Raw genomic sequence first — 27,304 nt, 5'->3', positions numbered from 1 at the left:
GAGTCCTAACCATATGATTCAGAGTTGGTTCTCCCAAGAAACTGGGTGAGTCAGTTCAGCCAATACAAATATGTACCTTAGTCTCTTCAAGATTTATTGGTTAACATTTAAAGCATTGATGGAAGAAACTGCAGTATATCTTTTGAAATAGCTTGGCTATAATTTAACATTTGAGTTTAAAAAATTAATCTTTTCAAGCCAATTTTTGAGGCTAAACCAGGAATAGGCAACCTTGGCTGGCTCAGGAATTCTGGGAGTTGAAGTCCACAAATCATAAAAGAGGCAAGGTTGCCTACCCCTGGGCTTAACAAATCTGTGATCCACTTCAAAACAGATCATTTTGATACTGTAAAAACTGGTTTGGGGGAGAACTTAAAAGAGTCTTTTTTATTATCTGCCATCAAGTTGTGTTTGACTCCTAGTGACCACATAGTTTTTTTTTCATGACAATAAAGTGCCAATATTGTCCCTAATCTTATCCTTCAGGTCTTCTCATGGTGCATTCATCACCACCACATTGAAGTCCATCTAACTTACTGTTGGTCATTCTCTTCTCTTTCTTTCCACCTTTCCAGCATTCGAGCCTTTTCAAGAGATCTGAGTCTTCATGTGTTGAAAGTAGCATAATTTGAGCCTGGTCATTTGTGTTAATGTACTTGATGATCCATTTTCTTGGCTGTCCACAGTATTCTCAGGAATCTTCTCCAACACCAAAGTTCAAAAGTGCCAATATTCTCCTGCTTGCTCCATAGTGTCTCACAGTAAAACAGTATTACTAAATAAAATTAAAATGTAACTGTTGTTTATCTTATTTTCCATAACAATTATGTCTCCAATAACTACCAAGTAGATCACAGGGCAACATTCCTTCATAATTGTTTCCTCCAATTGCTTTTCAGTGGCCTTTGAAAATGGAAACTCCCCCTAGCTATCACAGTTGGTAAAGTGCCCCCAATGGATGATACCCACCAAATATGTTGGCCAAAGGAATCAGCTTTAAGGCAAACCTTTTCGTGGATTTGTCCCATCCAACTATGCCCCAGTCTCTTTCGCTACTGTGGATGTGTTGGAGAGGACACCTCCAAAACTGAAGTTCCGGGAAGGCTGAATGAATCCCACTACAAAGCCATTTAAATTTAGCACCCTGAGGCCAAAAATGTACAGCGGAAACTTCGTGACTCTTGTCTTCTTTCGCTTCCCTTCTACGAAACCTGCTCCTATTTTCCACCGTCAACGAGAAGATATTTTATCGCATGCAGGTGGCCAATTCAAACAGGCAAGCATTATGACACAGGACAGAATCGAGCAATCTACATTCCCACAGCAACGTAAGCCGGTCGCCTGAGAGGGCAGGAAAGAGCTGTGTTTTGGCCCCAGCGCTGGCGCCCAACCGCGATATGAGCTGCTGGAGGAGGAAACCTCCGAGCCGAGCAAGCAGGGAGAACTGGGGACACCCGCTCGCTTCCGTAAACATCGCTTAACCCCGCCCCTCCAGCCGGGAGAGGAGCATTCCTACCCAGGGAAGGGGAGCGGACCCATCTCATAGAAGGACGAATTTGCCTCCCTTTTTGGGTAAAATACTGCGCAGCCGGCTTCGACCTGTCCTGGCTAAAACTTGTCGTTTCGCTCTCCGAGTGTTGCTTCCCTTGCCTGTCGTGTCGGTTAAGATACGGCATGAAACGTTTCCCCCTCTCCTCCTAGAGAAGTGGGAGCGTCCAGGCAGCTGCTAATAGACGGCCAAAGACTATGTATAACCAAACAGGGGAAGCGGATGGAGAGTTAAAGCCCGAGTGAGACCAGCTGAGGAGCAGCCCAGACAGAAGCGGGGCAACCGAGGACTTCTCTGCCTGGAAGGGTCTCTTGCGGTGAGTGGCTCTCGATTGGCCTTTTTCCTCCTCCTCTTGAGAAAGGAGCGCCCGCGTCCTCCCCAAGCCCGAGAATCCTATCGATTGTGATCCCTGGATTGTCTCGGGAGCCCCTAAGGCTCGCTTGCCCTGCGGAGAACCCACGAGCGCGGTGAGAGTGGTGGTGGGGGGAATCTTTCTGGCTGGATCCTGACGTGAAGCAAAGCCCGTGTCAGACCCTGCGGTTCTGATTTGCAAACAGTGACTAATGGCTTGCGCTGTTTGTCGAATTCAGCTGGCCTCGGCTTGTTTGGCCCCCTGGCTAAACAAACAAGCAAACATAAGACGGGGGTGGGTGGGTGGGTGGGAACTCGATCTCAAGGTGACTCCTCTCGTCTGTCAACCGCAAAACGCGCTTTTTGCACTTGGGCAAAGCTGAGTGGGGGAAGGAGAGCAATAATTCCCTTTGGGGGGCCGTGGGGGGGGGGGAAATGGTGGAAAATCCTTCGTTGGCAACCCTAATCATTTCGTCCTTTTTGAAACACTTTTCTAACGACCCTCCTTCACCGTAACTTCTCGGATGCAGTTAAAGATCCGAAAGCGTTTAGAGAAAGAGCAGGTGACGAAGGCGAGAAGCGACCTGTTGTTTAGAGGTTTTCCTTGGAAACGCTGGTTTTGTTTGGAGCGGAGGGTGCCAGGACGCTTGCGCCTCTGAGCCGCCGCCAAAAATACATCTGCGGGGAGGGGATCGGCCAAGCCGAGGAGGACGAGGAGGAGCTGCTGTTCTTCCCCTCCGGAAGGGGCGTCGAGTTACTCATTTGCTGTTCTTAATCTTGTACGGTACAATAGAGCGGTGGAGGACGCGGCTCTCATGTTGACTTGCTAGTAGAGGTGGTCCTCGACTTACCATCACAGGCCCAGAATTTATGTTGCTAAGTGAGACTTTTGTTAAGTGAATTTTGCCCCATTTTGCGACCTTTCTTGCCACAGTTATTAGTTTAAGATAGTAACATGGTTGTTGAGTGAATCTGGCTTCCCCATTGACTTTGCTTGTCAGAAGGTCACAAAAGGGGATCACACTCCAGGATACTGTAACCGTCATAAATATGAGTCGGTTGCCAAGCATCTGAATATTGATCATGTGACCATGGGGATGCTGCAAGGATTGTAAGTGTGAAAAACATAAGTCATTTTTTTCAGTGCTGTTATAACTTTGTTCACTAAATGAACTGTTGTAAGTTGAGGACTACCTGTACATCCTCTTACTCTGACCATTGCATTTAGGATTATGGAAATAAAATCTCAGGAGGGGGCCACCACAAAAATCTGGGTGACCACTACCTGGGAACCAAGGACAAGAGTTCTGTATTATTATTATTATTATTATTATTATTATTATTATTATTATTATTATTATTATTATTATTATTCCTTATAACTAAAATTAAAAAGCAAAACTTCTATATAGTAGCTGTCTAGATTTCTGCAACAGATCCAATAGTCCATGGTTCAGATGTTTATAAACATTCTTGCACTTAAATCATCATCTTAGTTAACAATGGTGTTTTTTTCTTAATTTAACAAATAGTAGAAAGTTACTTAAATATTAAATGTTTCTAAAAGTACTTTAAAGAAATAAATCACTGTCTATTAGAACAGAATACACCATAATAATTGCACGTCTCTCCATTTCCATTTCTGCACAGATTCTCTTGATTTTTCAGGATTTTAAATCACAGGACACATTTGCCATGAGATCATGTGAAACCACCTCAAATCACAGGACACATTTTCCAGGCTTCTTAGTCATGGGTCCTTTTGCTTCCATTGCAACAGTAAAACATAATTTGAAGCCCGAATCTTCCTGGTTTCATTTAATCCTTACATGGAACCTACATGAAATCATCAAGAAATAAATATGTAGTGTCCGTACAATTGAACAATCATGGATCTCACCACTTTTGGCTCCAACCTGACATAAAAATTGGGTTTGAGAGAGAGAATTTGATTTTGTATCACTTTTAAAGGGAGTCACATGACATCATTCTAAAGTCACAAAACACCTTTGTCTATATACAGTGAACACAATAGATACTATCAATTGATTGGATGCTTGGATTTGAGGCATGAATCTATATCATTTTTTTAACATTAGATCAGTTTGAAATAATTGTTAAAATTTGGGTCAATATAAAAGGGGGAAAAATTGACATTGCCATAGGTGTATACTATAGGCCGCCCAGCCAAGCAGAGGAAATAGATGAACATTTTGCTAGTCAGTTAACTAAGGTATGTAGGAAGCGCATCACAATAGTAATGGGGGACTATAATTACCCTGATATCAACTGGGAGACAAATTCTGCACCAAGTGGAAGATCTAACAGATTCCTGACAAACCTAGCAGACAACTTTCCCAAAAAGTAGAGAAGGGAACTAGGGGATTAGCCATATTGGATTTAATTCTCACTAACAGAGATGACATGATAGAAAGTGGCAAAGCCACAGGAACCTTGGGGGGAAGTGATCATGCAATATTGGAATTCAACATTATGGAAGCACAAGCAATAGAATACAGCCAAACTAGAATCTTGGACTTTAAAAGAGCTAATTTCAATAAACTTAGAGAGACCTTGGGAAGAATTCCATGGATGAGAATCCTAAAGGGGAAAACAACTCAAGAAGCTTGGGAAATTTTGAAAAGTGAGATAATAAAGGCCAAGTCTAGCACAATACCAACAAAGAAGAAAAATAACAGCTTTCAAAAGAAACCAGCATGGCTGCATAAAGAACTCTGATAAATTGAAAGATAAAAAGGACAAGTATAAGAAGTGGAAAGAGGGGCACATAACTAAGGCAGAATATCAGCAAACAGACCGTCCCTGCAAAGATGAAGTGAGGGAAGCTAAGGCTCAAAATGAACTAACGCTTGTGACCAAAGTCAAAAATAGCAAAAAAAAGCTTCTTTCAACATATAAGAAACAAGAAAAAAGTTAAGGAAATGATTGGTCCATTAGTGGGGGAAAATGGCAAGAAGGTGACAAGCAGCAAGGAGAAAGCAGAACTATTTAACTCATTTTTTTACATCTGTCTTTACACAAAGGGAAAAAACAGTCCAACCTACCAAAACCCAGTGCCATAAAAAACAGAATAGGAACGCAAGTTAAGATAGGCAAGAAAATGGTAAGTGAGCACCTGTCCAGCCTAGACGAGTTCAAATCACCAGGACCAGATGGATTAAACCCCAAGGTTCTCAAGGAACTGGCAGACGTGATCTCAGAACCACTGAACTATATTTTTCAAAGATCCTGGAGCACTGGGGAACTACCAGAGGACTGGAAGAGAGCTGATGTAGTTCCCATCTTCAAAAAAAGGGAAAAAATAGATCCAGGAAACTACAGACCTATCAGCCTGACCTCAATACCTGGGAAAATTCTGGAAAAGATAAACAACAAATCAGCGAACACCTTGATGCGAACAAAGTTATCACTAAAAGCCAACATGGGTTTGTCAAAAACAGATCGTGCCAGACAAACCTTATTGCATTCTTTGACCAAGTGACAAAACTAGTGGACCAGAGGAATGCTGTAGATATAATTTACTTGGATTTCAGTAAGGCATTTGATAAAGTAGATCACAACCTACTACTTGATAAGATAGAAAAATGTGGGTTAGATAGCATCACCACCAGATGGATTCATAGCTGGCTGACAGGCTGTACTCAGGGTGTGGTCCTCAATGGAACTGCATCTACATGGAAGGAAGTGTGTAGTGGGGTGCCCCAGGGCTCTGTTCTGGGCCCAGTGCTCTTCAACATCTTCATCAACGATTTGGATGAGGGGATAGATGGGGAACTCATCAAATTTGCAGACGACACCAAGCTGGCAGGAATAGCCAATACTCCAGAAGATAGGCTTAAGATACAGGAGGATCTGGACAGACTCGAACACTGGGCACTATCTAACAAAATGAAATTCAATTGTGAAAAAAGTAAGGTTCTGCATTTAGGCAGGAAAAATCAAATGCACAGGTATAGTATAGGTGGTACCTTGCTCGACAGTAGTAACTGTGAGAGGGATCTCGGAGTCCTAGTGGACAATCACTTAAATATGAGCCAGCAGTGTGCTGCAGCTGCCAAAAAAGCCAACACAGTGCTAGGCTGCATTAACAGAGGGATAGAATCAAGATCACGTGAAATACTAATACCACTTTACAATACCTTGGTAAGGCCACACCTGGAATACTGCATCCAGTTTTGGTCACCACGATGTAAAAAAGATGTCGAGACTCTAGAAAGAGTACAGAGAAGAGCAACAAAGATGATTGGGGGACTGGAGGCTAAAACATATAGGGAACGGTTGCTGGAATTGGGTATGTGTAGTTTAATGAAGAGAAGGTTGAGGGGTGACATGATAGCAGTGTTCCAATATCTCAGGGGCTGCCACAAAGAAGAGGGAGCCAGGCTGTTCTCCAGAGCACCTGAGAGCAGGACAAGAAGCAATGGATGGAAACTAGTCAAGGAGAGAAGCAACCTAGAACTAAGGAGAAATTTCCTGACAGTTAGAACAATTAATCAGTGGAACAACCTGCCTCCAGAAGTGGTGAATGCTCCAACACTGGAAGTTTTTAAGAAGAGACTGGACAGCCATTTGTCTGAAATGATATAGGGTTTCCTGCCTTAGCAGGGGGTTGGACTAGATGACCTCCAAGGTACCTTCCAACTTATTATTATTGTTGTTATTATTAAAATACTGATCATAGATTTCTGCATAAAACCAAACATCAAAACTACAGATCTGAGTATCTGGAACATAATGCAACAGAATATTCTTGATTTTTACACATAGTTTATCTGAAACACCAAGTGATAAATTATATCTTATAAATAGGCAAAAAAACAACAACCCACAAAACTGGTGATGTTTGGCTCCCGCTTGTTATAAAAACAAAAATAACGTACTTTCTTTAAATTTTACCTAGCAATACTCGCTCATAAAATTCAAAAAGACAAAATTAATCTGAAAGTAAACATAAAGAAAACAATAGAAAAGAATATTTGTCATTCAGGGCTGAACTATAGTCTTGAGTGCTCTCTGAGCATGGCTGTTTGTTTGAAGATGTTTCATTACTCAATAAGAAAACAACCAAGCTCAGAGATCACCAAGGATGCCACAATATAGAAAACATACAAATCATTCACAATGGTGATGACAGATAGATAGCTTGATAGATTGAGCAGATACTGAAATCCAATGGAAGTGCACGAAAGTGATAACAGATAAGAGAAATATTTCCCACAAATTCTCAGAAATGATAGCCCTTGCACCATTATTAAGTTTAATAATAAAGAATGACTCACTTAAAAAGATGGCTTAGTAGATCTGAAAGTCCAGGGGCATTTTTAGTAGGAAAAGTATATATATACTGTGACACTTCATTCCAGGTGAATCAGATGGAAGTCAGGAATGCTCACCATCTTTCACTACTAACCCCTTTGAATTCTGTGAATTCTAATTTTGCAATATTTCAAAGATCCTAAGTCTGATAGCATTATGGTGCAACCAATTTTTTTCACTAATATATTTTCTGAAGTTTTTTTTCTATATAGATGTACATAAGATTGCAACACACTGTTCAATACCAGGAAAGAAAACTCCAGGCAGAAGACTTGTATGAAATAAACTTGCAATAAATATGGATGATTAAATGAATATTTTCTTGAGGGAGGGAGAGAGACTCTACATTCTGAAGAGTTCTATCAATTCTGTAAGCCTTTGTCTCTTGCCTCTTCATCTTAATAACGGACTGTATTTTAACTAAGATGCACTTTTTCCCCTTTGGGGGAATTCACTTTAGTTTTGAAGAAGTAACTTAAATGTGGAAACCAATATTCTTGGGGGGAGGGAGGAGTTCAAGCCTTCTTTCTTCCAGAGCTGCTACTTCATAAACCAAGATTTGCCCTTTTAAATGAAGAATAATCTAGGTGTGAAATACAGATACTGCAGGAGGGGGAAGAAAAGACTCCACTTACAGATTTTCCAGGTCATGTTTGTTTTAGTCTTAAAGAAAATGCTAGGACAGCTGAAGCATTTACTAAAAATGCAAGGGTAGGAAAGAACAATAGGTTGAAAGGTCACTAAAGCACCTATAATTCTTGGTAAAAAAATTATGCAATCTAAATTATTAGCTAATGCTAAAGTCTATGTAGAACATATCTCGTAAGTATTTATTTTAGATCTCAGGAGAGAGTTGTCTGTTCCTTTCTTACTGACGTGCAGGGAGAAAACAAAGAAAAAGGTTGCTATTCCAAAGACTGAATTTAGCTCACAACAGGAGAAAAACGAATTTCTGTCTTCTGGATTAATGTTTGCAATGAGTTATTGAATTAGGATGCACATGTAATGTCTTCTCAAGAAACAGATCTACTTAAATGAAACACCACTGATAAAATTAAATTCTCACCTAATGATGTTACATTATGGAATTTGCTGTTAACAAAAGTTCTTTAAAGAAACCTATTTCCCACTTAATTACCTACATCTCTATAATTAATATAAGTGTTGCTGCTCAGCTTCCATTCATTGGGAGATCAATAATGTGATTATTGCTATACCTTTGTACGTGGGCTGCTATGTTTCTGAGGTCAAAAAGATATGCTTATGATATCTGCTAATTCCCCACCATGCACAGGCACACACAAAACATGTACATTTTCTAGCGAAACTAAAGCCATATAGAGCCATAAAGAGCCATGTTGGCTTATTTACTGAGATTGGTATATTCTTGAATCCTTTTCCTCTTCTGAAAAGAGAAATACAATAAACAGTCCAAGAATTTCTAAGTCAAGTATTGTACTACGGTATCACTGAAGTTGGTCAGCACTGATTCTGTTGTGTGCAAGAAGAAAGGTCACACATTCCTTAAATGATTTATTCCCACTATGAGATACTAAATGAACCACTTTTCTGTTTTAATTTTCTGCTTCTTCAAAGAACTGTTTATACTCCAGCCTTGTCTTAGCATGGAGTGTAGATGGGTTAGCTTTCAACTAATATTGCTTATCAGCAAAAGCTAAGAATTATTAGAAGCATCAGCCTGGGAAAAATGAAACATTTTTAGTAATTAAAAAAATGCAAATTGCCACTACAGGGTCTACATTTGTGAGTAGAATTAGGCAACTGGTACATTGCATGACACTCCATAATCCCTCTGTTTTGAAGTCCCAGGGTTTCAATAGGACTTTGGCAAGTTCATGCAGGAGTTAATGTTATGTTTGCTCTTGCCACTCTACAGGTGATGATGTAAGAGTAAAATGATATTTTAATAAAATCACTGCATCAGCTTAAATATTTGATATGGTTGTGAAGATATTCATGCAGAAATGAATATTGCTTAAAAATGAAATTACAAGCGTTTCACAAATATGTAAATGTTAACAGTAATGGAGAGTGAAAATCTAAACGACAACATGGTATACAATTATATTGGTTTTACTCAAATTTCTTCTTTTCTGTGTTTCAGTCTGCAGATCTGCTACATACTCCTTAAATGATCTTCAATAAACATATTGAAAGTGTAAATGCTAATGAACTGCATCAAATCCCACATAGGGAGCAACTCTTGAACAGGTAAGGATTGACCAAGATAGGCAGTCTAAAAATAGTGCAGTAAACACAGATTACATATTTGCATGTATTTCTATTTTTAAATAAGATTCTTTTAAGCATTTAAATATTATTCCAAGTTTTCTAATACAATGTAATTTGTAATTAAGCTTATTTTCCAATCAAAATAAGACTGTGAATTTCTGCTTTAGATTCTGCTTTTATTTTTTGTATATACATATCCTATATAGTTGCACTTAGAACAGATAGGCTAGATCTACCATGTACTTTTTTAGGGTGAGTAAGTGAAGTATGTAGAGGTCTTCATATTTACCGTACTTTTATTTATTGCCTTCTCCTATAGCACTATTAGCAGTAGCTTTCCACTTCCCCAAGATAGCATAAAATGTGCAGACTGCAACTTTATCCACTCCACAATCCTATCCACTCCAGTGATGCAAGGACTCTGTCACTCTATTTCTGGTTGGTTGCATCTATATATACCTTGCATACCTACTAATATTAATTTTCTGAGATCTCCATGTTTTTCACAGCAAAAAGTTACAAAAAAAAACCTTGTGTCTCAAATATCTGAACGTCAGAAACTTTCTTCCAGCAGTTCATTTCATTCCTCTCACTTTCTTATTAATTATTTAGGTTTTTTACAGCATGCCCATTTAATGTCTGCTTTATCAGTAGAAGGGTTGTCTTCTTGCAAACATGAACTTTTAACAGTCAGTTAAGGGCAAACTCATTTCATAATGTAAAATGGTAAATTAACAACATTAGCCAAATACCTCCTATTTGCAATTCAGGGCAGGTGAAAACTTAGGAATGCATTATTTATTTAAGCAGTGGAAGGAGCAGAGGACAGAGAGTAGTGAATGAGTCTAACTTGAGTAAATTTCTGATGTATGTAACTTGAAGTATAAATTAAAAATATTTTTCTTGATGCTTTGTATGTATATTCTGAGTAAGTAGGTAAGAAAACTATTTGTAACTGCTATCTTTCCTTGCTTCTGAATAAGATGTAAAATCAGTATTTGGATAGGTGGCTTGCTTTGAACTATGTGAAGATCATCCCTTTAAGCTTGAGAATCAGAATATATCCTGAGAATCATAATATAGCACAAAGAAATAACCATATTTTTCTTTCTACTACATTAGTAGGTAATTATTCGGTCATTAGGGTATCCAAGGTTGTACATTGAGTTTCTATAGTAGTACGCACAAACATTTTTGATGTGTGCATTCTTAAATTGCAACTTTCTGTAGCTGATTTATTATTACATATGATTATTTTCCAAAAACCTTTCCCATAAAGTGGAAAATATACATTTTGCTGATTGCTACATATAAAGTCAGAAGATCCATTTCTAAATGTTAGTATGGTAATATCTGAGGAGCAGAATGTATTTGGAAGTTTATTTCTATTAGCTATTTTAAAAAGATCAGAGATGGGAGCCCAAACAAAGAAACTCTGAAGTTCGAAGGGAAACATCTCAAATTTCTTTCTGGAGTCTTCATGCTTTGTGCAAATGAGGGACAGTCTCATTCAATTACCTGGCTCAGTGACTCATGTTCTTATGTACTTAATGCAATATGACACACAGGCACAAAACTCTAAAGTTTGTAGTTGTGTTATTAGTATATCACTTTTCTTCATAGGGTCTGACACTCATAAGTTAGATAAATTGTTCCTGGACTGTATCACTACAAATTGTGATTTTATTCACACATCAAGCTAAACAATAGTGTAATTTATTTGGTTTTGGCTTAGTGAGCTATGTAAACTCAGCCATTGTCATCGATAAATCATAGTTTATAGTCTAGCTTGTCCTTCAAATACAGAATTTTTATTTGCTGCTTTTGAGACTATGCCTTTGTTTTACCTTGTCATATGAGCTTTTCTGTAACTACCCAAGAATAAAATGAGGTTTTTTACAGTCTTTGTTACCATGATCATCAAGATTATACAAGGAATTTCACAAATCAATGGTGGGCAACTACTATGCTGCTGCTGTAAAGTATCTTGCACATTTGATGACAAAGTTTTTTAAATGACCTTGAATGGAACCATTAAAACAAATGACAGCTGTGTTGTGGCTTACCCTTTTGATATTAAAAAGTAAAAGATGCCCATGATGTTTTAGTTCCTTTTCCCAAAATTCTGTCTTCCTAATTAAAAAAAAGTGATTTCCATAATTCCTTGCTATATGCTAACACATCTTGAGGACATCAAGTTAGGATAGCTGGTTTCATTCGATTTATTTTTTGTGCTTACACATTTAAGTTTACATCCAAGAAGAGAAATGAAGACTGGCATACTAATCTGTCTCTCCTTCACCATTTGTAGAACTAATTCTCAAGTCCACAAAGAGGGCATCTTCTCTACAATTAATTGGCTTTCAATTCATTGGCAGTTTTGATTAAGAAGTTTCCTATGGAACCAAGGAACATCTGGAAAATGTTCATGTTGTAAACAGGAGATTCATGCTTGCATGAAGTACTTGTTGACTCATTGCCAGAGCAGTTTAATAATTGCATGAGTATGTAAGTTCCAACTGTAATTTTTTAAACTGTATGATGTCATGTTTATTTCCTGTCCTGCGCACGTGCCTAGATATGATTGGTGGGATTATTAATCTAACTGACCAACCCTAGAAATGGTTGCTTTTCCTTGGCACAGGAAGTATTTAATTGCATCATGAGGATTATTGATGGTTCACTACAAGAGGTGTTATATGTTAATAATGGATTTTCAGTTATGGGTTTTTCAAAAGTGAGTAGGTATTAGCATAATAATGGATAAAGTATATGAATTGAGTAATGGCTGGTTTAAATCTCTTATCACACTACAGTGTTGGGTTTCATATTGCATAAATCGGCACATTACTTAATCCACTAGACAAATATTCTAAGTTTCAGTTGGATTGTTGCCATTTATTTAAGTAGTTAAATATTATGGAATATTCCAAGAAATTCAAAGTCATTACTTCTCTTTTTGTTGTAGTAACTCTTTATTAACAAGAATAGAGTAAGGATCATTTGTCCTAGAAAATGTAAAACTTCTGTTAGTAGGTACTAGAATCCATATCCGAAAAGGAACGGTCTCTATTTAAAATTCCAGTGAAAAATAGAACTTCTTCAGTTATGCAGTTTAGATAATAGCATCTTGATATGGAAGAGCATCTCAGTTTCCAAGAAATCCAGTAGTCCATCAAATGCTATCTTAAACTCTGTAAGATTATACCCTAAAATGATTTTTATTATTTAACACTAGACATTAAATACCCAGTCTAGGTTTCTATATTAGAATATGAATCTCTCTTATACAATTCCTATAAAGACAGATAAAATTATATATGTGGAAAATCCTTTGAAGTGTTAATTAACATCTGTCTTTTTAATTTTCAAGAGGACTGCATCTACCTCTAGACAATTGTGATAACTTCATTTGGTGTTTGCTTACACAGGTTAGTTTTGACTAACTTTCAGTAATTTACTTGTCCATAGTTTAATTGTCATGATCATCAAATAGGACAACGTCCACATCTGAAGATCACTAGAGTTGGGAATAGCTGTAATAAAATATAATAGTGCAAGTATGGAGAATTCTATTATATAAAAAACATAATCTGTGATTATGAATAGTCTAGATTTGGTGTCTTATTTTGATTATTTTTTCCAAGATTCTCAGCACTAACCTGGACATCATACAGTTTAAGCCAGTTTGGTATAAAATACAAAGACATTTAATAATACTGCATGATTCATTTTTAAATGTACAATAAAATGGATGAGTTGCATTTAAGATAGGCAATATTTGCTCATCAGATTTATCCAAAGGAGAGATGTCACCATCCCTCAAAGGAAGCTTAGAGAAAAAAAACCCTTACCTGCTTCCTGTATTTTCAGTGAATCTAGGGATATCCTTCCATTTTAAAGATAAATTATTTGGAATAAACGCTACTCTTAAATATTGCTCTCCAGTGATAACAATTTTAAAGACTTTCTTATGGCTGTATCAAACAGATTTTAATAAACCCCTTTTAAAACATTTGGCAGGCTCTATTTACTGGATCAACAGAAGTGATCCAAAATGCCTTTCACTAATGAGCAGAGCAGTGACTGTGATTCTTCAAGATCTTCAGAAAGTGCAACTTCTTCATCTAGTGACTCTGAATACTCAAGGCAGAGTTTTACCAGTGATTCTTCAAGCAAGCCCAGTTCTCCAGCCTGTAAGCAAGAAGCACATACTGGGATATATGTGCCTTTGAATTGTCAAAAGTGTCTGGGATAAGTTCAGGTTGGATATGCAGATCCTCCTCCATTTTGAGGAGAATGTTGGTGGAATATTGTCTTCTGGCCTAATTTGAACATTTGTAGGATTTGTGTCAGAGGAGGACAGTGCAATGTCCCTGACACTTCTAGATTGTGTCCTCAGAACACTCAAAATAATTTCCCAAATTGTGGAAAATTTTAGCAGTTTCCTATGGGAGTTGAGGCTGGTCACATTTTAGAAGGGTTTTTTTAGCTATCTTCTGTGACATCATAACAAGTTTTGTGGGTGAAAGTGATTGCCAGAATCTGAGATTATTGTTAACTTATGACAAGCACGGGTTTGGGTTCTAGCAGTTGCCCATGTATTGATGCTCGGCATTAGTAAAGATATCATGAAGGACTTCCCTGAATTATGTTTATAATTGCCATTAAAGTGTCTTAGCCCAGAGGTCCCCAACCTTTTGGGCACCAGGGACCGGTTATGTGGAGAGAAGATGCGTGATTTTGTGTGCTGCCTGCATCCTGAGGATGGGTCTTTGCTTGTTTGTGTGGACCGGTTGCTGGCATGCCACGGCCTGGTACTGGTCCATGGACTGGGGTTTGGGGACCCCTCTCTTAGCCTATCCGTCTGCAGAGAAATGCCAGCCATATCCTTAAGTACCTTTTAAAATTTTGCTGAAAAAGTGTTAAATAGCAAAATGCTTGAGTTGCCCTCTAGCTGAACTAAATGATCATCTTAGAACATGTCCAAAATATTCTATAACTTATGGGTATACTGGAAAAGTAATTTTGTGCAAACAACATTTCACTAAGATAATGCTTGAAAAACTTTACTTTGAATAGAATGTGTATTTCCTCATTTTAACTCACTTCTGCTTAGTGTTTATTTACTCACTGATTTTATTAATACATTCTCAGTTGGATTTCTCTATTAAAATATCTTTCAACTGAGTAAAATGGGAAATAACATTTTTGTAAAAATAGAGGCAAATAGCATGCCAATAAAAGGAAAACATTCACTTTCGAATACATGTATTTAGATACATATTTTAAAGAGATTTTATTAAAAGAGATTTTATTAATTGACTTCAAAGAGCAAGCAATTTCTGATGCGCAGAGATCAGAATTGGCCTTTTCACTAGAGAGAATGGGCCAATTGTGGCTTAAACTTGGTGGAGTGAAAAGCATCTTGAATCTCTAATGTTAATCCGCCTCCTTCAAGTAAAGTTATCATTCCTGTTCTATTTCTGCTGTCAAAATAAAGCACAAGGGCCAGTCTGATTAGCTTTTGTATAGAGCAGGGGTGTCAAACTCACAATGTCATATGACGTGTCGTGATGTATCGTAACTTTTTTGCCATTGCTGGCAATGGGGTGGGCGTGGTTTTGCTATAATGCATCCGGCCCATGGGCCAGCAGTTTGACACCCCTGGTATAGAGAGTCAAGTGCAAAGGAGGAATTCTCTGGGGCAGCACATATTAATCAGGGCTTGCTGAACAAGGAACAGTTGGCTGATTTCATAAACCAGGATTTCAGCCACAGTAGGATGCTGATGGAACATGCAGGCCAAAACGAAGTGCAGTTTGACTTAGTGTGGTACTTGAACCCAGCTACAGAATGGTGGGGAAGCTCAATTAACTTGTCCTTAAGTTTATTTCTAAGCTAGTCTATTGCTTCAGGAATAAACACTAACACCCTGTTACAAGAACAATGAGAGGGGAACAAGGACTGGCAGTTTTTGAATGGCATTCCAGGTAACAAAATCTTCCGGCTTGGAATTTGCCAAAAAAAAAAAAAGATATTTTGTGAAAATACAGGTTCAGAGTAATTTTTTTTAAAAAAAACACTAAATGAAGAACCCACTTAGAAATGAAAAATATTGATCTGTTTTCATGTTGAGTCAATGTGGCATGTGTTTTATTTCTTGACTCCAGCAACAAGCCCTCCCAAAATGGTTACGTTTGATGAAATGATGGCAGCTGCGAGGAATCTCTCAAACTTGACTCTGGCTCATGAAATTGCTGTAAATGAGAATTTTTATTTGGAACGCATAGAGCACCCACACAACAGGTGGGTTCTAAAAAAGGGAGGGAAAAGGGAGCCAGTTTTCAAACAAACCAACAAGCATTCACAGATAGTTTGCAGAGTTTCAGGGGTCCTTTCAAATGTTCGTCTTTTGGTACAGAATGTGTGTTCAAAAAGCTAAGCAAGTTTTTTTTTTTTAGGTTACACTTGTGATTCAAATAAGCCCGTGAAACTTACACATTGCTACTTTAAAAAACAAAACAAAACTTGAGCATACAGTATTCCTATAAATACCGGCAAAGGTTACATATCACACAAATTGTGACCTCTAACAACTGCAATGGCCCATTTCACAAATAAATTGAGCCCTGATCCTTGGTTTATAAACTGCCATGGCTAGGATCTTTCTATGAGTGAAGTGATAGGTCCTCTAAGCAGGAACTTGATTTGACTTTTGTAGTTTTAGCACTATGCTTCCTTTGAATGCATATACTGTCCTGTCTTCCCATCTCACAGCTTGACTGGAAGGGTTAAACAAATTGTACATAAAGCATTCTGGGATCGCCTAGAAGAAGATTTGAAGGAAGACCCTCCTGAGTATGAGCATGCAATCAAACTGTTTGAGGAAATTAAAGAGGTGGGTCTTTGGTCCTGCTCTCTCAAGCTAAGTTTTTTATTTATTTTTATTTTTATTTTAATCCCATTTATATCCCGCTCTTCTCCAAAGACTCAGGGCGGCTTACAATTTAAGCACAAACCAATGTGCTTAGCAGTAGCCTTCATTCTATGTATATGCCTGCTTATTAGGGCTTTCGCGCCCCCCAGCAGCATTTTTACAAAGTCAGCTTATTGCCCCCAACAATCTGGGTCCTCATTTTACCTACCTCGGAAGGATGGAAGGCTGAGTCAACCTTGAGCCTGGTGGGATGCGAACCTGCACTAATTGCAGGCAGCTGGTGTTACTTAAGGAGGCATTAGCCCACTGCTCCACCAAGGCTCTTTTGTCTTGTCAGTAAGCAGCCATGAAGCAGGTTCTCTACATTGGCATTCTGTAAATCAAAGTTACAGGTGTAAAGTTGCAGCCTCTCGAGATGCCCCTAGTCTGACTGTCTTTCAGGTATCTTGGCCATGGTGGTTGGGAGCATGGTAAAGTTGAGAGCCAATCAGGGTGGGGAAGGCTGCTGAAAAGTTTTTATAACAGATGGAAAGAAATGATAAGGAAAATTTATATGTAGATACAAAATAGCATGCTTTTTTTGTTTATGATGGCATAGCTGCCAGAGGCAGAACTGCGCAAAGTTTGATATCACTCATTGTAGCACTTCTCCTCTAATACTTGTTCTTACAAGCTTCCTGGGGTATGATAGAGACCAGCATTTTCAACAGTCTGATTCTCAGAGGAAAAATGCTGATTTGGCCAGCTCTTACTATATTTCCCTACAGTGATGCTAGACTCTGATGTAGCATTGTTATATGTTCAAGGCGACCACAATAACCACAAGAGGGTGACTTCAAGGGGCAAGATGGGCAGGACTCATAACTGCTCTTGAAGAGGGAAGTTTGGCACGTACAACATAAAGCCATAGTTACTGAAATTCCTCCTAAGTTGTAGGATAGATTGATTCTCTCTATATGTGTGTTTGACCACATGAAACACACATTGCTATTATGGGTCATTAATTACAACTTACTTGACTTCTGGTTTTAATCTTGCAGATCCTTCTTTCTTTTTTGAACCCGGGGGCTAACAGGATGCGCAACCAAATTTGTGAAGTCCTCGACATGGACCTTATAAGGCAGCAGGCTGAGCACAATGCAGTTGATATCCAGGGTCTTGCAAACTATGTCATTAGCACTATGGGGAAGCTGTGTGCTCCAGTAAGAGACAATGATATCAACCAGTTAAAGCCCACTGGGAATATTGTAGCACTGTTGAGGTTGGTATGTGGTTTGCTTTTTAACACTAGGTGGTGATTAAAAGAATGATCCAAATCAATCTTCCCCAAATTTCCAAGTGTCTTATGCCATTTAGAATTCCCAACTAGCATTTTTGTGGAGTCCTTCCATTTGTATTTTGCTGTTGATAGTCAGACATTAATAATACTTACCATTGACTAAAGCATTACTAACTGAAGAATTCTAGGAGCTGAAGCCCACCAAGCCAAAGTTGAGAAATCCTGGACTAAAACATTCCATGTACAATCACCATTTTCAGTCTGACTTTAAACTATGAATTTTTGGCCTTTTTTAAAGTTTTCTGCTTTTCCCCTATTCCCTATCTTTTATAAAAGCAACCATCCACTTCCACGTTATTTTGGCTCTTGTAAAAGAAGCGTCCTTTCATTGTATTTGCTTATGGTTCAACTCTGCTTTCAGTGTTGTTTTAATCCCAATAGATATCTAGTCTATCTTAATGGCTATTTGCTTTTTAAAGCTAGTTGCTTAAGAGTTTAAAAAGTGACTTTTGTACTACCAGTTTCCCATAGGCACCTGCTTAAACCACCGTAGGAGCAGAATAGATAGGATTTATGTTATCATTTCTTGTGATCTGTGTTTGCAGTAGCCATAGGTTATATAAAGATGTAACTATAGGAACATTGCAGAACAGATGAAATTTGGCTCAGTAGCTTTACAAGTGTGCCTTATCTTTGAAGCTTGGATAGGATGTAGTTTCTTATGAAAACTAAACTCTTATTTAGTTATCATAAAGAATATATATCATGTTCACATTGTGAGGAAGGACAACCCACAAAGTCTGTAAGTACAGTGCTTGAACATACTGTAAATTTGTCATTTCTCTATTCTTTCAGGCAAATATTCCATGTTCTGGATCTCATGACAATGGATATGGTTAATTTTACCATTCAGAGTCTTAGACCTCACCTTCAGCGCAACCTGATAGATTATGAAAGAGCAAAATTCCAAGATATACTTGAAGAAACTCCAAGTATGTTCTTTGTTTAAATAAAAGGGAATAGACAATGCAGTGGCAACAAAGGCAATTTTAAGAGATCTGAAGCATTTGAGCAAAAAGCTGCAACAGATTTGGGGAGAGAAGCAAACTATTCCAAAACTTGTTAAGGATTCTGATCAGTAAAAAACCTTGAGTTGCAAAACTGCTCTGGCTTACATGTTTTACTGTGTGGATGTTTCTTACACTGTATACTCAGGCATGATTATGTTACTCTGTCTTGTTGTAAGCTTAGTCAGTTTTTAAAACACTCTAGTTTTCAATATTCACCTCTATTATCTTTTGGCGATTAGGTCCTGGAGTTATCCATTCCCATAGCTTATTTACTGAACTGGGTACATGCATGTGTAAAACAAAAAGTACAAGTCTGATCTTTCTTATCTCTGTCTCCAAATGTTCAGGTGCCCTCGACTTGACAACCAAATGGATAAGGGAATCAATACAAGATGAATTATCTTCTATTTCTTGTGAAATGTCATCATCTCCTGGTGCTAATGGGATCTCAAAACCAAACCTTAGTCCAACTGTGCTGTTAACAAACAGCTACCTGAAACTGTTAGAGTCGGATTATCAGAAAAAAACAATTCCAGAGGTAATTTGCTTTCTATCTTAGCACTTTAAGATAGAATATAGGTAAGATAGAATAAAACCTTTATTCTCCTTTTTCCTGCAGCATACATAGTGGATAGCAATTTATACTTAAATCATGGTTGGCTTAACCATGATTTATGGAATAAACCACAACACACTAATCCAAAAACATTTTATAGGATAGCATGTTGCCTGAATCTATGCCAGTAGGCTGTTTAATAATTATTACCATTCATAATGTCATGGATAGATTTTTGCAAGAAGATTGAATAAAGCTGACTCCCTTTTATGAGAGCCGATAGTTTGACAGTCGTTCATTTCTTTTCATTATAATATTACGCCTTGTATTTGATGTGATTGGTTATTAATGGAGACCCTGACTCTGTGGTAACCTACTTACTTTATCCTATAGAAATTAATACAGCAGGGGTGTCAAACTGCTGGCCCGTGGGCCGGTTGCACCATACGGAGGCTGCGCCCATCCCTGCTCCAGCAATTCAAAAAAAATTGTGATATGTCGCGACACATCATGTGATGTGGCAAGTTGGACACCCGTGCTCTACAGAATATGCTTCCATCAGATTTGATGACAATCATTGTTTTAATAATTTTAAGAGACAGGGCAAAGTCATGACAGTTAAGACTATAACATCTAGTCTTAAATGCCGTTAAGTACCTCCAGGTTCTTAAATTTTTACTATCTTAAATAGCAATTATTGAGGAGCAATAGCAGAAAAGGAATACATCCTCCTATTCGCATTTGAGAGCTTCTTAAATCAATCTTTTTTAAAAAGTTTTATTGTTTTTCTAATTTTACATTTAAATATTTAAAAAGCAACGTGGCGGCTGAGTTAATCAGTAATTCAATAACATACAAGTTTAGTACAAGTCTCAAACTACTACATTAAATACTTCCTTTCTTTACACCTTAGTATTTACTGTCTCATGTTTAATACAATTCTTATAATATCAATTAAGTAATAATAACTCTCTTACATTTATCAATAATTTTTAGTTTATACATATCCTGGTTATTTTAACATTCAATCTTTATAGACAATGTCCTAATTAGTTTTTTCCAAGTTTTAGTTTCCCATTAATATTTAAATTTAACATTTAATATTTATAATTTCCAAGTTTTAAATAACACAGTTCCCTTTATCACAATTCATCACAAAACCTAATGTTCAGGATACACATCTTATCTATTTGAATATATTCTATTGCTCACCATATTACATCAACTAATTAATAATACAGTATAACATTCTTATTTTCTATTAATTTCCAAATGTCTTAAATTTAGTAACCAAAATTTCAATATTAAATACTTCCTCTTTTTCTCTTGATGTCTACTATCTCATATTTAAGCTAATAGTTTTTATTCTAACAGCTAAGTAAAAACATATTTATTATATTTATCAATAGATTTTTAGCTTATATATATATATATATATCTTAATTACTTTTACATTCAACCTTTATAAGCAAATCAATGTTCAAGTTTAACTTTTAATATTTATACTTCCAAGTTTTAAATGACCAAAGGTTTTATCTCAGCTCATAACAAAATCTAGGATTAAAAATGCACATCTTGTCTATTTGAGTATGTTCTATTTTAATTCTCACTGATAAGTCAAAACCCCAATTTTCTTCAGCCTTATTCTAGCTTTCTTTCTTTGCCAACTCGCATTCCATGTCCATGCTTCAAATAGATCTCCCTGCGTTATTATATATATTGTTTGGAGTAGAAAAGGCCATCCGTTTGCCATTTTTTTGGAAGAACTAACAAATCGTCTCTCTATTTTTCCATCTCGACAAAGTTGTCCTGAAATGTTTATCTTCCCTTCAGTCTGTTCTTGTTGATCCTCAGGTTTCTTCTGGTTTATATAGAAAGTCTTTTCCCTTTTCCATGTTATCGGTCTCTTTTCTGGGTTTTCCATTAACTGTGTTTGTTGATCAATTGAATCTTCTATCACAGTATTTAATTGTTCCACTTCTTCTATTGCATTCTGCGGAATTGATTCTTTAGTTGTAATCAAAGTTTGGGTTCGTATATCTAGGCTGAAATCTTGTTCTTTTCTATAGCTTTCATCAGTAGCTCTAAGAATAGTTTCATAAATTGCTTTCAACATAAAGAGAATCTGTTCCTTATCTTCATCCATGTTCTCTTGGTAGATTGTTAATTTAAAAGCTTTACAATGAGGGAATGAAAATAATGTCACTGAGTATAGAACACAGCTGGGCTTCTCACAGCTTGTATCTGTCAAGGTTGCAAAAATCTTTATCTATAGTCTGGGCTTCCAGCCAAGTCTCTTTTAGACAATAACAAGTTGTAATATCAGGTTTAGCCTCAAGATGTTACCCATACCATTTAGGGGTTTTTTTTAAAGTCCAAAATTTTTATAATCCTTTTTCCAATTTTACTTCTTTTTTGTAAGTAAAAACCCAGATCTTCAATAAAAATAAGAAGTTTTTTTAGTCCACAAATTTTAGAAAGATAATCAGAATCAGGTTATTCTTGCAATGTTTTAAACTCCCCTGGATAGTCAGTTGCCGCTGTTTTTAGAGGGTGGGATAGAATCTCCCTTCCCCCTCTCACAAGGGGGAAAATATTTTGGGCAGCTTATACAGGTAGAAAAAATAGTTAGGATGAAGAGACGTAGATCTCACCCATCTCATCAGCACTGTTTTGTAGGTGCCTGGTGGTAAGTTTGTCTGCAGCCTAGTGATGGGCCATAGTTCTATGGCCGGTCTTTCGTCTGCTGGTTTGGAGGGCTGCCCCAGATCGAGCAGAAGAGCTACCACCCTCCCGCGATCAAGCGGGGATCCCTTCCTTGCTGGTCACCCCTAAGGATGACTTTCTACCCTTTCCAGGGTTCCCCAGCGGTGTGAAATCAGATGCGAAAGATGGAGCTCGCCTTCCGAAGTCCGCAGCAGCTGTGGGAGCAAACCGGAAGTCACTTCCTAAATCAATCCGATTGGTTAATGTGTGATATAGAAAGCTGGGATGAGCCTTGGGCTTTAACCAATACCTATGTAGGCCCCATTTGCTCATTAATCTAATTTACATTTAAATGTTTATAAAATAATATTTATAAAGATAGGAGTATGGACATGTAGCATTTGTATTACCAGCAGTATTGAATATAATGAAAATATGTTGGTAGTTACATTTCTCAAGAGACTTTTTTTATCCTGAACCTGATGAAAAAGTTGACATCCTCACAAAGATATACTTAGATGTTACATAATTGTCAAATGTTTGAGGATTATTCATAAATGTTCCAATTGTTTCAGACACTAATGACAGATGAAACTCGCCTTCAAGAATTATCAAAGAAATTGAACCAATTGAAGATTGTAGGGTGTATTTCTCTCATAACAAGCAACATGCTACCTGCAGTTATTGAGGATATTCCAGACTTTGTTGAGAAACAAAAAAGAATTTCTTTTGTTTTGCTTGACGGAATGCATAAGGAGTAAGTAAACACATGAATTATTGAATAATGTTTTTAATAGGCAAAAGCATGATGTGATAGCATTTTGTTTCTAATCTCCTCCCCTATTTCTTGCAGGAGTTTTGATTTAAAAGAAGCTCTTAATACAATAGGTATTCAGACATGTAATGCAATAAATGAATCACTCACAGAGAGAGGCTTTCAATTATTAAATAAAGAAGTTCAAGCAAATTTGGTAGGTCAGCTCTGCAATATTGTTGAAGAAGACAATGCTGTCATCACCTTAATTGGTTAGTGATGAATTACTTGATATTATTATTAATATGAAATGTAAATTTAAATGTACCTATGTACCTACGAAGGGACGTGGTGGCTCAGTGGGTTAGGACGCTGAGCTTGTCAGTCAGATGATCAGCAGTTTGGCAGGTCGAATCCCGAGTGCCGTGTAACAGAGTGAGTGCCTGTTAGTCGTCTCAGCTTCTGCCAACCTAGCAGTTTGAAAGCACGTAAAAATGCATGTAGAAAAATAGGGACCACTCCAGTGGGAAGGTAACAGCGTTCCATGCGCCTTTGGCATCTAGTCATGCCGGCTACATGACCACGGAGATGTCCTCGGACAAGCGCTGGCTCTTCGCCTTTGAAACGGAAATGAGCACCGGCCCCTAGAGTCGGAAACGACTAGCACGCATGTGCGGGGGAACCTTTACCTTTACCTATGTACCTATGATTCCTGACCACTCTGTTTTATATGTATTTTTAAAAATCCTCCCCTTGTCCCCATTGTAAAGATTGGGTCCACCCACTTCTTACATTTAATAGTACATTACTGGTGTTAGATTTAGATTTCAGTTGCAGAATCCAGAAATCCTAGCTTTCCTAAATGATGAGCCCGGTTTTAGCAAGATTGTTATTTGAAAGGAGCACAGGTTCAGGAGGGCAGCTAGCTTTGTCTCTCCTATTTAAAACCTGGACGAACCCTGTCACTAGCTTGCAATCGTTTATGCAGAAGGATCTTCCCACTGACTGACTGTGAGTGCAGACTGTTGAATAAACCAGTTGACTGGGTTGATCACACACTTTACAAATCAGTGCTGAAATTCACTAAACAAAATACTGTAAACCAAGCAAACAACATTATGACTCAAGATATGTGAATCTTGGCAAACATGGAGTTTGCTAAGGCATTGAGAGCAGGAACTGGAAACTTACGGCTCTTCTAAATCATAACTCACATATTGTCCTCACTGAATACGATTTTACTGTAGACTTCCCTGAAAGAGGAAAGATTTTCTCTGTATAGATTTCCAGTGCATTTTGTAGTCTACATGTCAAATCTTTCATAGACGTCAACTTCTATAGCATCAGTATCAACCAGGGTGCCATCTCTACAGCCATACTGCCTTTTTTGATATGTGAATGTTTTGCAGTTAATCAGCATATTAGTTGATCAGTGTTCATTCATCATGAGAAATTAATGCTGTCCTAAATAATGCCAGGAAGTCTAATTGTACATCTATGTGTTTTTCCCCCTTTTACAGGTAAACGAATTCATTTGTACATGAAAAGCTTGCTTGCTTCTCCATGTTTTCAAAATTGTATGCCTACAGTTCCTGGAGGTCTTGGTGTGATTCAGAAAGAGATAGAGACTATTGGATCGCAGTATGCTAGCATTGTTAACCTTAATAAACAGGTTTATGGACCATTCTATGCAAGTATTTTTCGAAAACTGCTGTTCAATGAGACAGAAAAAAACAAAGCAGAACTTGAGACTTCTTCCAACTGAAATATGTACAGCTTTTTTGTTCCCTCCTTTTCACAATATTTATATTGTGATCTACATTCTTCTTTTTTGACTATGCATAGCTTGCAGTGATGACTGTTAATGGGAGACAGAGAGAAATGTGTCTATATTATACAGATTATAGTCAAATAAAGTTCCCTCTAAATTAAAGCAATTACTAAATTTTTAAAATGTAACTTTTGAAAGGATTGTTTGTAACAATGGATCATAACACATGGCACTTATTTACTGTAACTTCTTTTTCTTACACAAATATTTTAGATGTGTATAAATGCCCACAGTAATATGAATCTTTTAAATGCTTAATATGCTTATGTGAGTGACTATGGTGCAATAATATAAAATGTATATTTCAAGATGTAATCTGAAATGTTAGGGCATTTGCCTTCTGCCTTTACCCAAATGGATTGCTCAAGGAAGCCCCCCCCCCCCCCGCTTTCTCTCTTCTCACAAGATATAGGGATGATTATGTGTCAAATTTGTCCCAGGCAGTTTCCCATTTTGAGCCTTTAATATATGCAGTCTTCATAATAGCAATTGCTTAGAATTTAGTAGCCTCTGATTTCACCTGGAAGAGTAGTTCATTTTTTTTAAAGGGAAGTCATGATATTTTAACTCACTTGCTTTACAACTTGCTGAATTATATACAAGCTATATTTTTTAAAAAAATTCTCAACTTATTGAAGGGCTAAAATAAATTGAATGTATAATTTTTTGTTTACTACCAGCATGAATCAGAATTTGAAAATGGAGAGCTTAAGAAGACAGATATATGGTATTAAGCAGCAAATGCTGAATACGTGAACACTTTTTGCAGATTTATGTCAATAAATAGTCCCAGTTGATATTTACTTGCTTTTTTCTAATTTAACATGCAATCCTCTTACCATATGATGCTTCTGAAATGATTGTCACAAAGACTTTCAAGAAAGACCTTAATGTTTAAAATAACTGCTGATACATAGGTAATTGTTCTTACAGAAATAGAACTGTGTACATCAGCCCATCAACCTGGTGACAAGCAAGGCGTTCTGAAAGTTAGAATCTCTACAAAATCAAAGAGATATCAGATTGGGGAACGCTGCTATGAATTATTTTTGTAAAAAATCTGTATTAAATAAATATTGCTAGGATATTTTAGGAAAGAACCATTTTCTTTTTCTTGCATGTCAATTCCACATGGGACTGAACAAAATAACTTTTTGTGATAAACATTTCTTCAGCAATCCAGAGGTGCTTATGACAGCCAACTTTAGTTTTACAAAGCAATTTTCTTAAATTGCTCAGTATCTTAATGTTTTTTTTAGGAGATCTTCCTTGTTCTGGTATCCCTTGCTCTCAATATTCCACCTTTCATTTTTGTAAATAAATTTTAGCAGGTTTGAGAAGAGGGTGTGAGATGATTGTGGTAACTATCAAAATATGTATATGGCTAAAGGAAGTATGTATTGAGCCACAATATTTGTTGATTCTGGTGACTTGTATCAAGAAGTGAATATGTGAATATCCGATATATAGTGAATAAAGTTTGGCCCTCTGATGCAATACTATAACTTCTAGCATCCTGCATGTTGGTCATATTAGTTATAGCTGTTAAAAACTGTAGTTCAACAAATGGAGGGCTATGCTTTACTAACCCATGCCATGGACAGAAAAAGCAATTATCTAATTCTTAACCTTGAAATTTAAAAAGTATAAAATATTTTGGACGTATATGTACCTTGATAAATTTGTAAAGCTATAATATTTACTAAAAAACCCTTTTCGTAATCATGTTATGGTGTATGATGATCTGTTTTTAAGCATTCTACATTATGCAGGATGATCAAGTGGTGAATGTATGTCTCCACAAATTTTTAATTTACCTAGAGGTTTAGATCTAAATTAGTTTAACCTGGATACCATTGAAAACAATGGAACAAGTTAAACAGAGCAAGTCCCATTTATTTCAGTGGGTGTTAATTGCAATTAAGTGTATGAATCCAGCCTATATTTATTGTACAATGTTCATGCAGAAGATAATGTGTGATTTTCATAAATGAAAGGGGCATTTTATATAGCATGTTATGTCTATTCAAGAGTTTTTGAATATCTCACAACTAACCTTCATAATCTCTTCGATGTTCAGAATACTTGGTTAAGTACAGTTGTTCCTCTTGCATGTTACTGATATTATTGAAGTACATTTACTTTCTTCAGCTAAAGTTAGATATGTATGTAATTGGTTCATTAAGTGGTTTTTGTCTTAAATGTATTCATTAAATTTGATTTCATTTAAAATGTGTGGAGATTTTCATTTTAGTATAAATAAAAAACATGAAGACAGCAGATTAGATGGTTGCTGGATCTACAGTAACTCTTGGATATTTTCAGTGGATAGTTTAAAGGTAACAACAATCCTTACTGGCAAGGGAAAGCAGAGAAGAAGTAAAACCAAGTGAAATGGCAATAAAAGTACTGCTGTATCAGAGCCATTAAATTAGGCTGTTTTAGTCAGTACCTGGAACATGTAAAGATGTATTGATGTTTCTACTTACATAGCAACTGATATAATCACTTAACATAAATATCTAACATATTTCAGATTACACTATTTGCTTTTTTATGGCAGGCCCAGCTGCCCATTTCAAGCTTAAAATTCTTTTTTGTTTTTGCTTACCTGATACCATCAGACAAACTGTATCTATGTAAAACACTCAACCAGATCAGTTAAAGACTTGGCTATC

The 27,304-nt window shown here is 37.0% G+C and overlaps 1 protein-coding gene across 9 annotated transcripts; it reads left to right on the top strand.

Moving 5' to 3' along the window:
* Positions 1-1,443: 1,443 nt before the first annotated feature.
* TCP11L2 (t-complex 11 like 2) lies at positions 1,444-26,852 on the top strand. 9 transcript variants are annotated; one of them, XM_083366070.1, is made up of 14 exons: positions 1,444-1,865; positions 9,363-9,469; positions 11,393-11,443; positions 11,869-11,998; positions 12,864-12,921; positions 13,514-13,686; positions 15,664-15,799; positions 16,271-16,391; positions 17,471-17,691; positions 18,565-18,701; positions 19,127-19,317; positions 22,617-22,798; positions 22,895-23,067; positions 24,316-26,852. In XM_083366070.1, the coding sequence occupies exons 6-14, from the start codon at positions 13,548-13,550 to the stop codon at positions 24,558-24,560; spliced, it is 1,545 nt and encodes a 514-aa protein (XP_083222196.1). In that variant the 5' UTR covers positions 1,444-1,865; positions 9,363-9,469; positions 11,393-11,443; positions 11,869-11,998; positions 12,864-12,921; positions 13,514-13,547; the 3' UTR covers positions 24,561-26,852. The 9 variants fall into 9 exon arrangements, with proteins under 9 accessions (XP_083222196.1, XP_083222193.1, XP_083222191.1 ...); XM_083366067.1 differs by having other exon boundaries at positions 11,802-11,998; XM_083366065.1 differs by lacking the exon at positions 11,393-11,443 and adding an exon at positions 7,450-7,607 and having other exon boundaries at positions 11,802-11,998.
* The last annotated feature ends 452 nt before the right edge of the window (positions 26,853-27,304 follow it).

Source organism: Vipera ursinii (genome assembly GCF_947247035.1).
Source record: "Vipera ursinii genome assembly, chromosome: 6".
Classification (NCBI taxonomy): Eukaryota; Metazoa; Chordata; class Lepidosauria; order Squamata; family Viperidae; genus Vipera; species Vipera ursinii.
The sequence above is the reverse complement of the archived record's forward strand: the minus strand, read 5'-3'. Positions and strand labels throughout refer to the sequence as shown.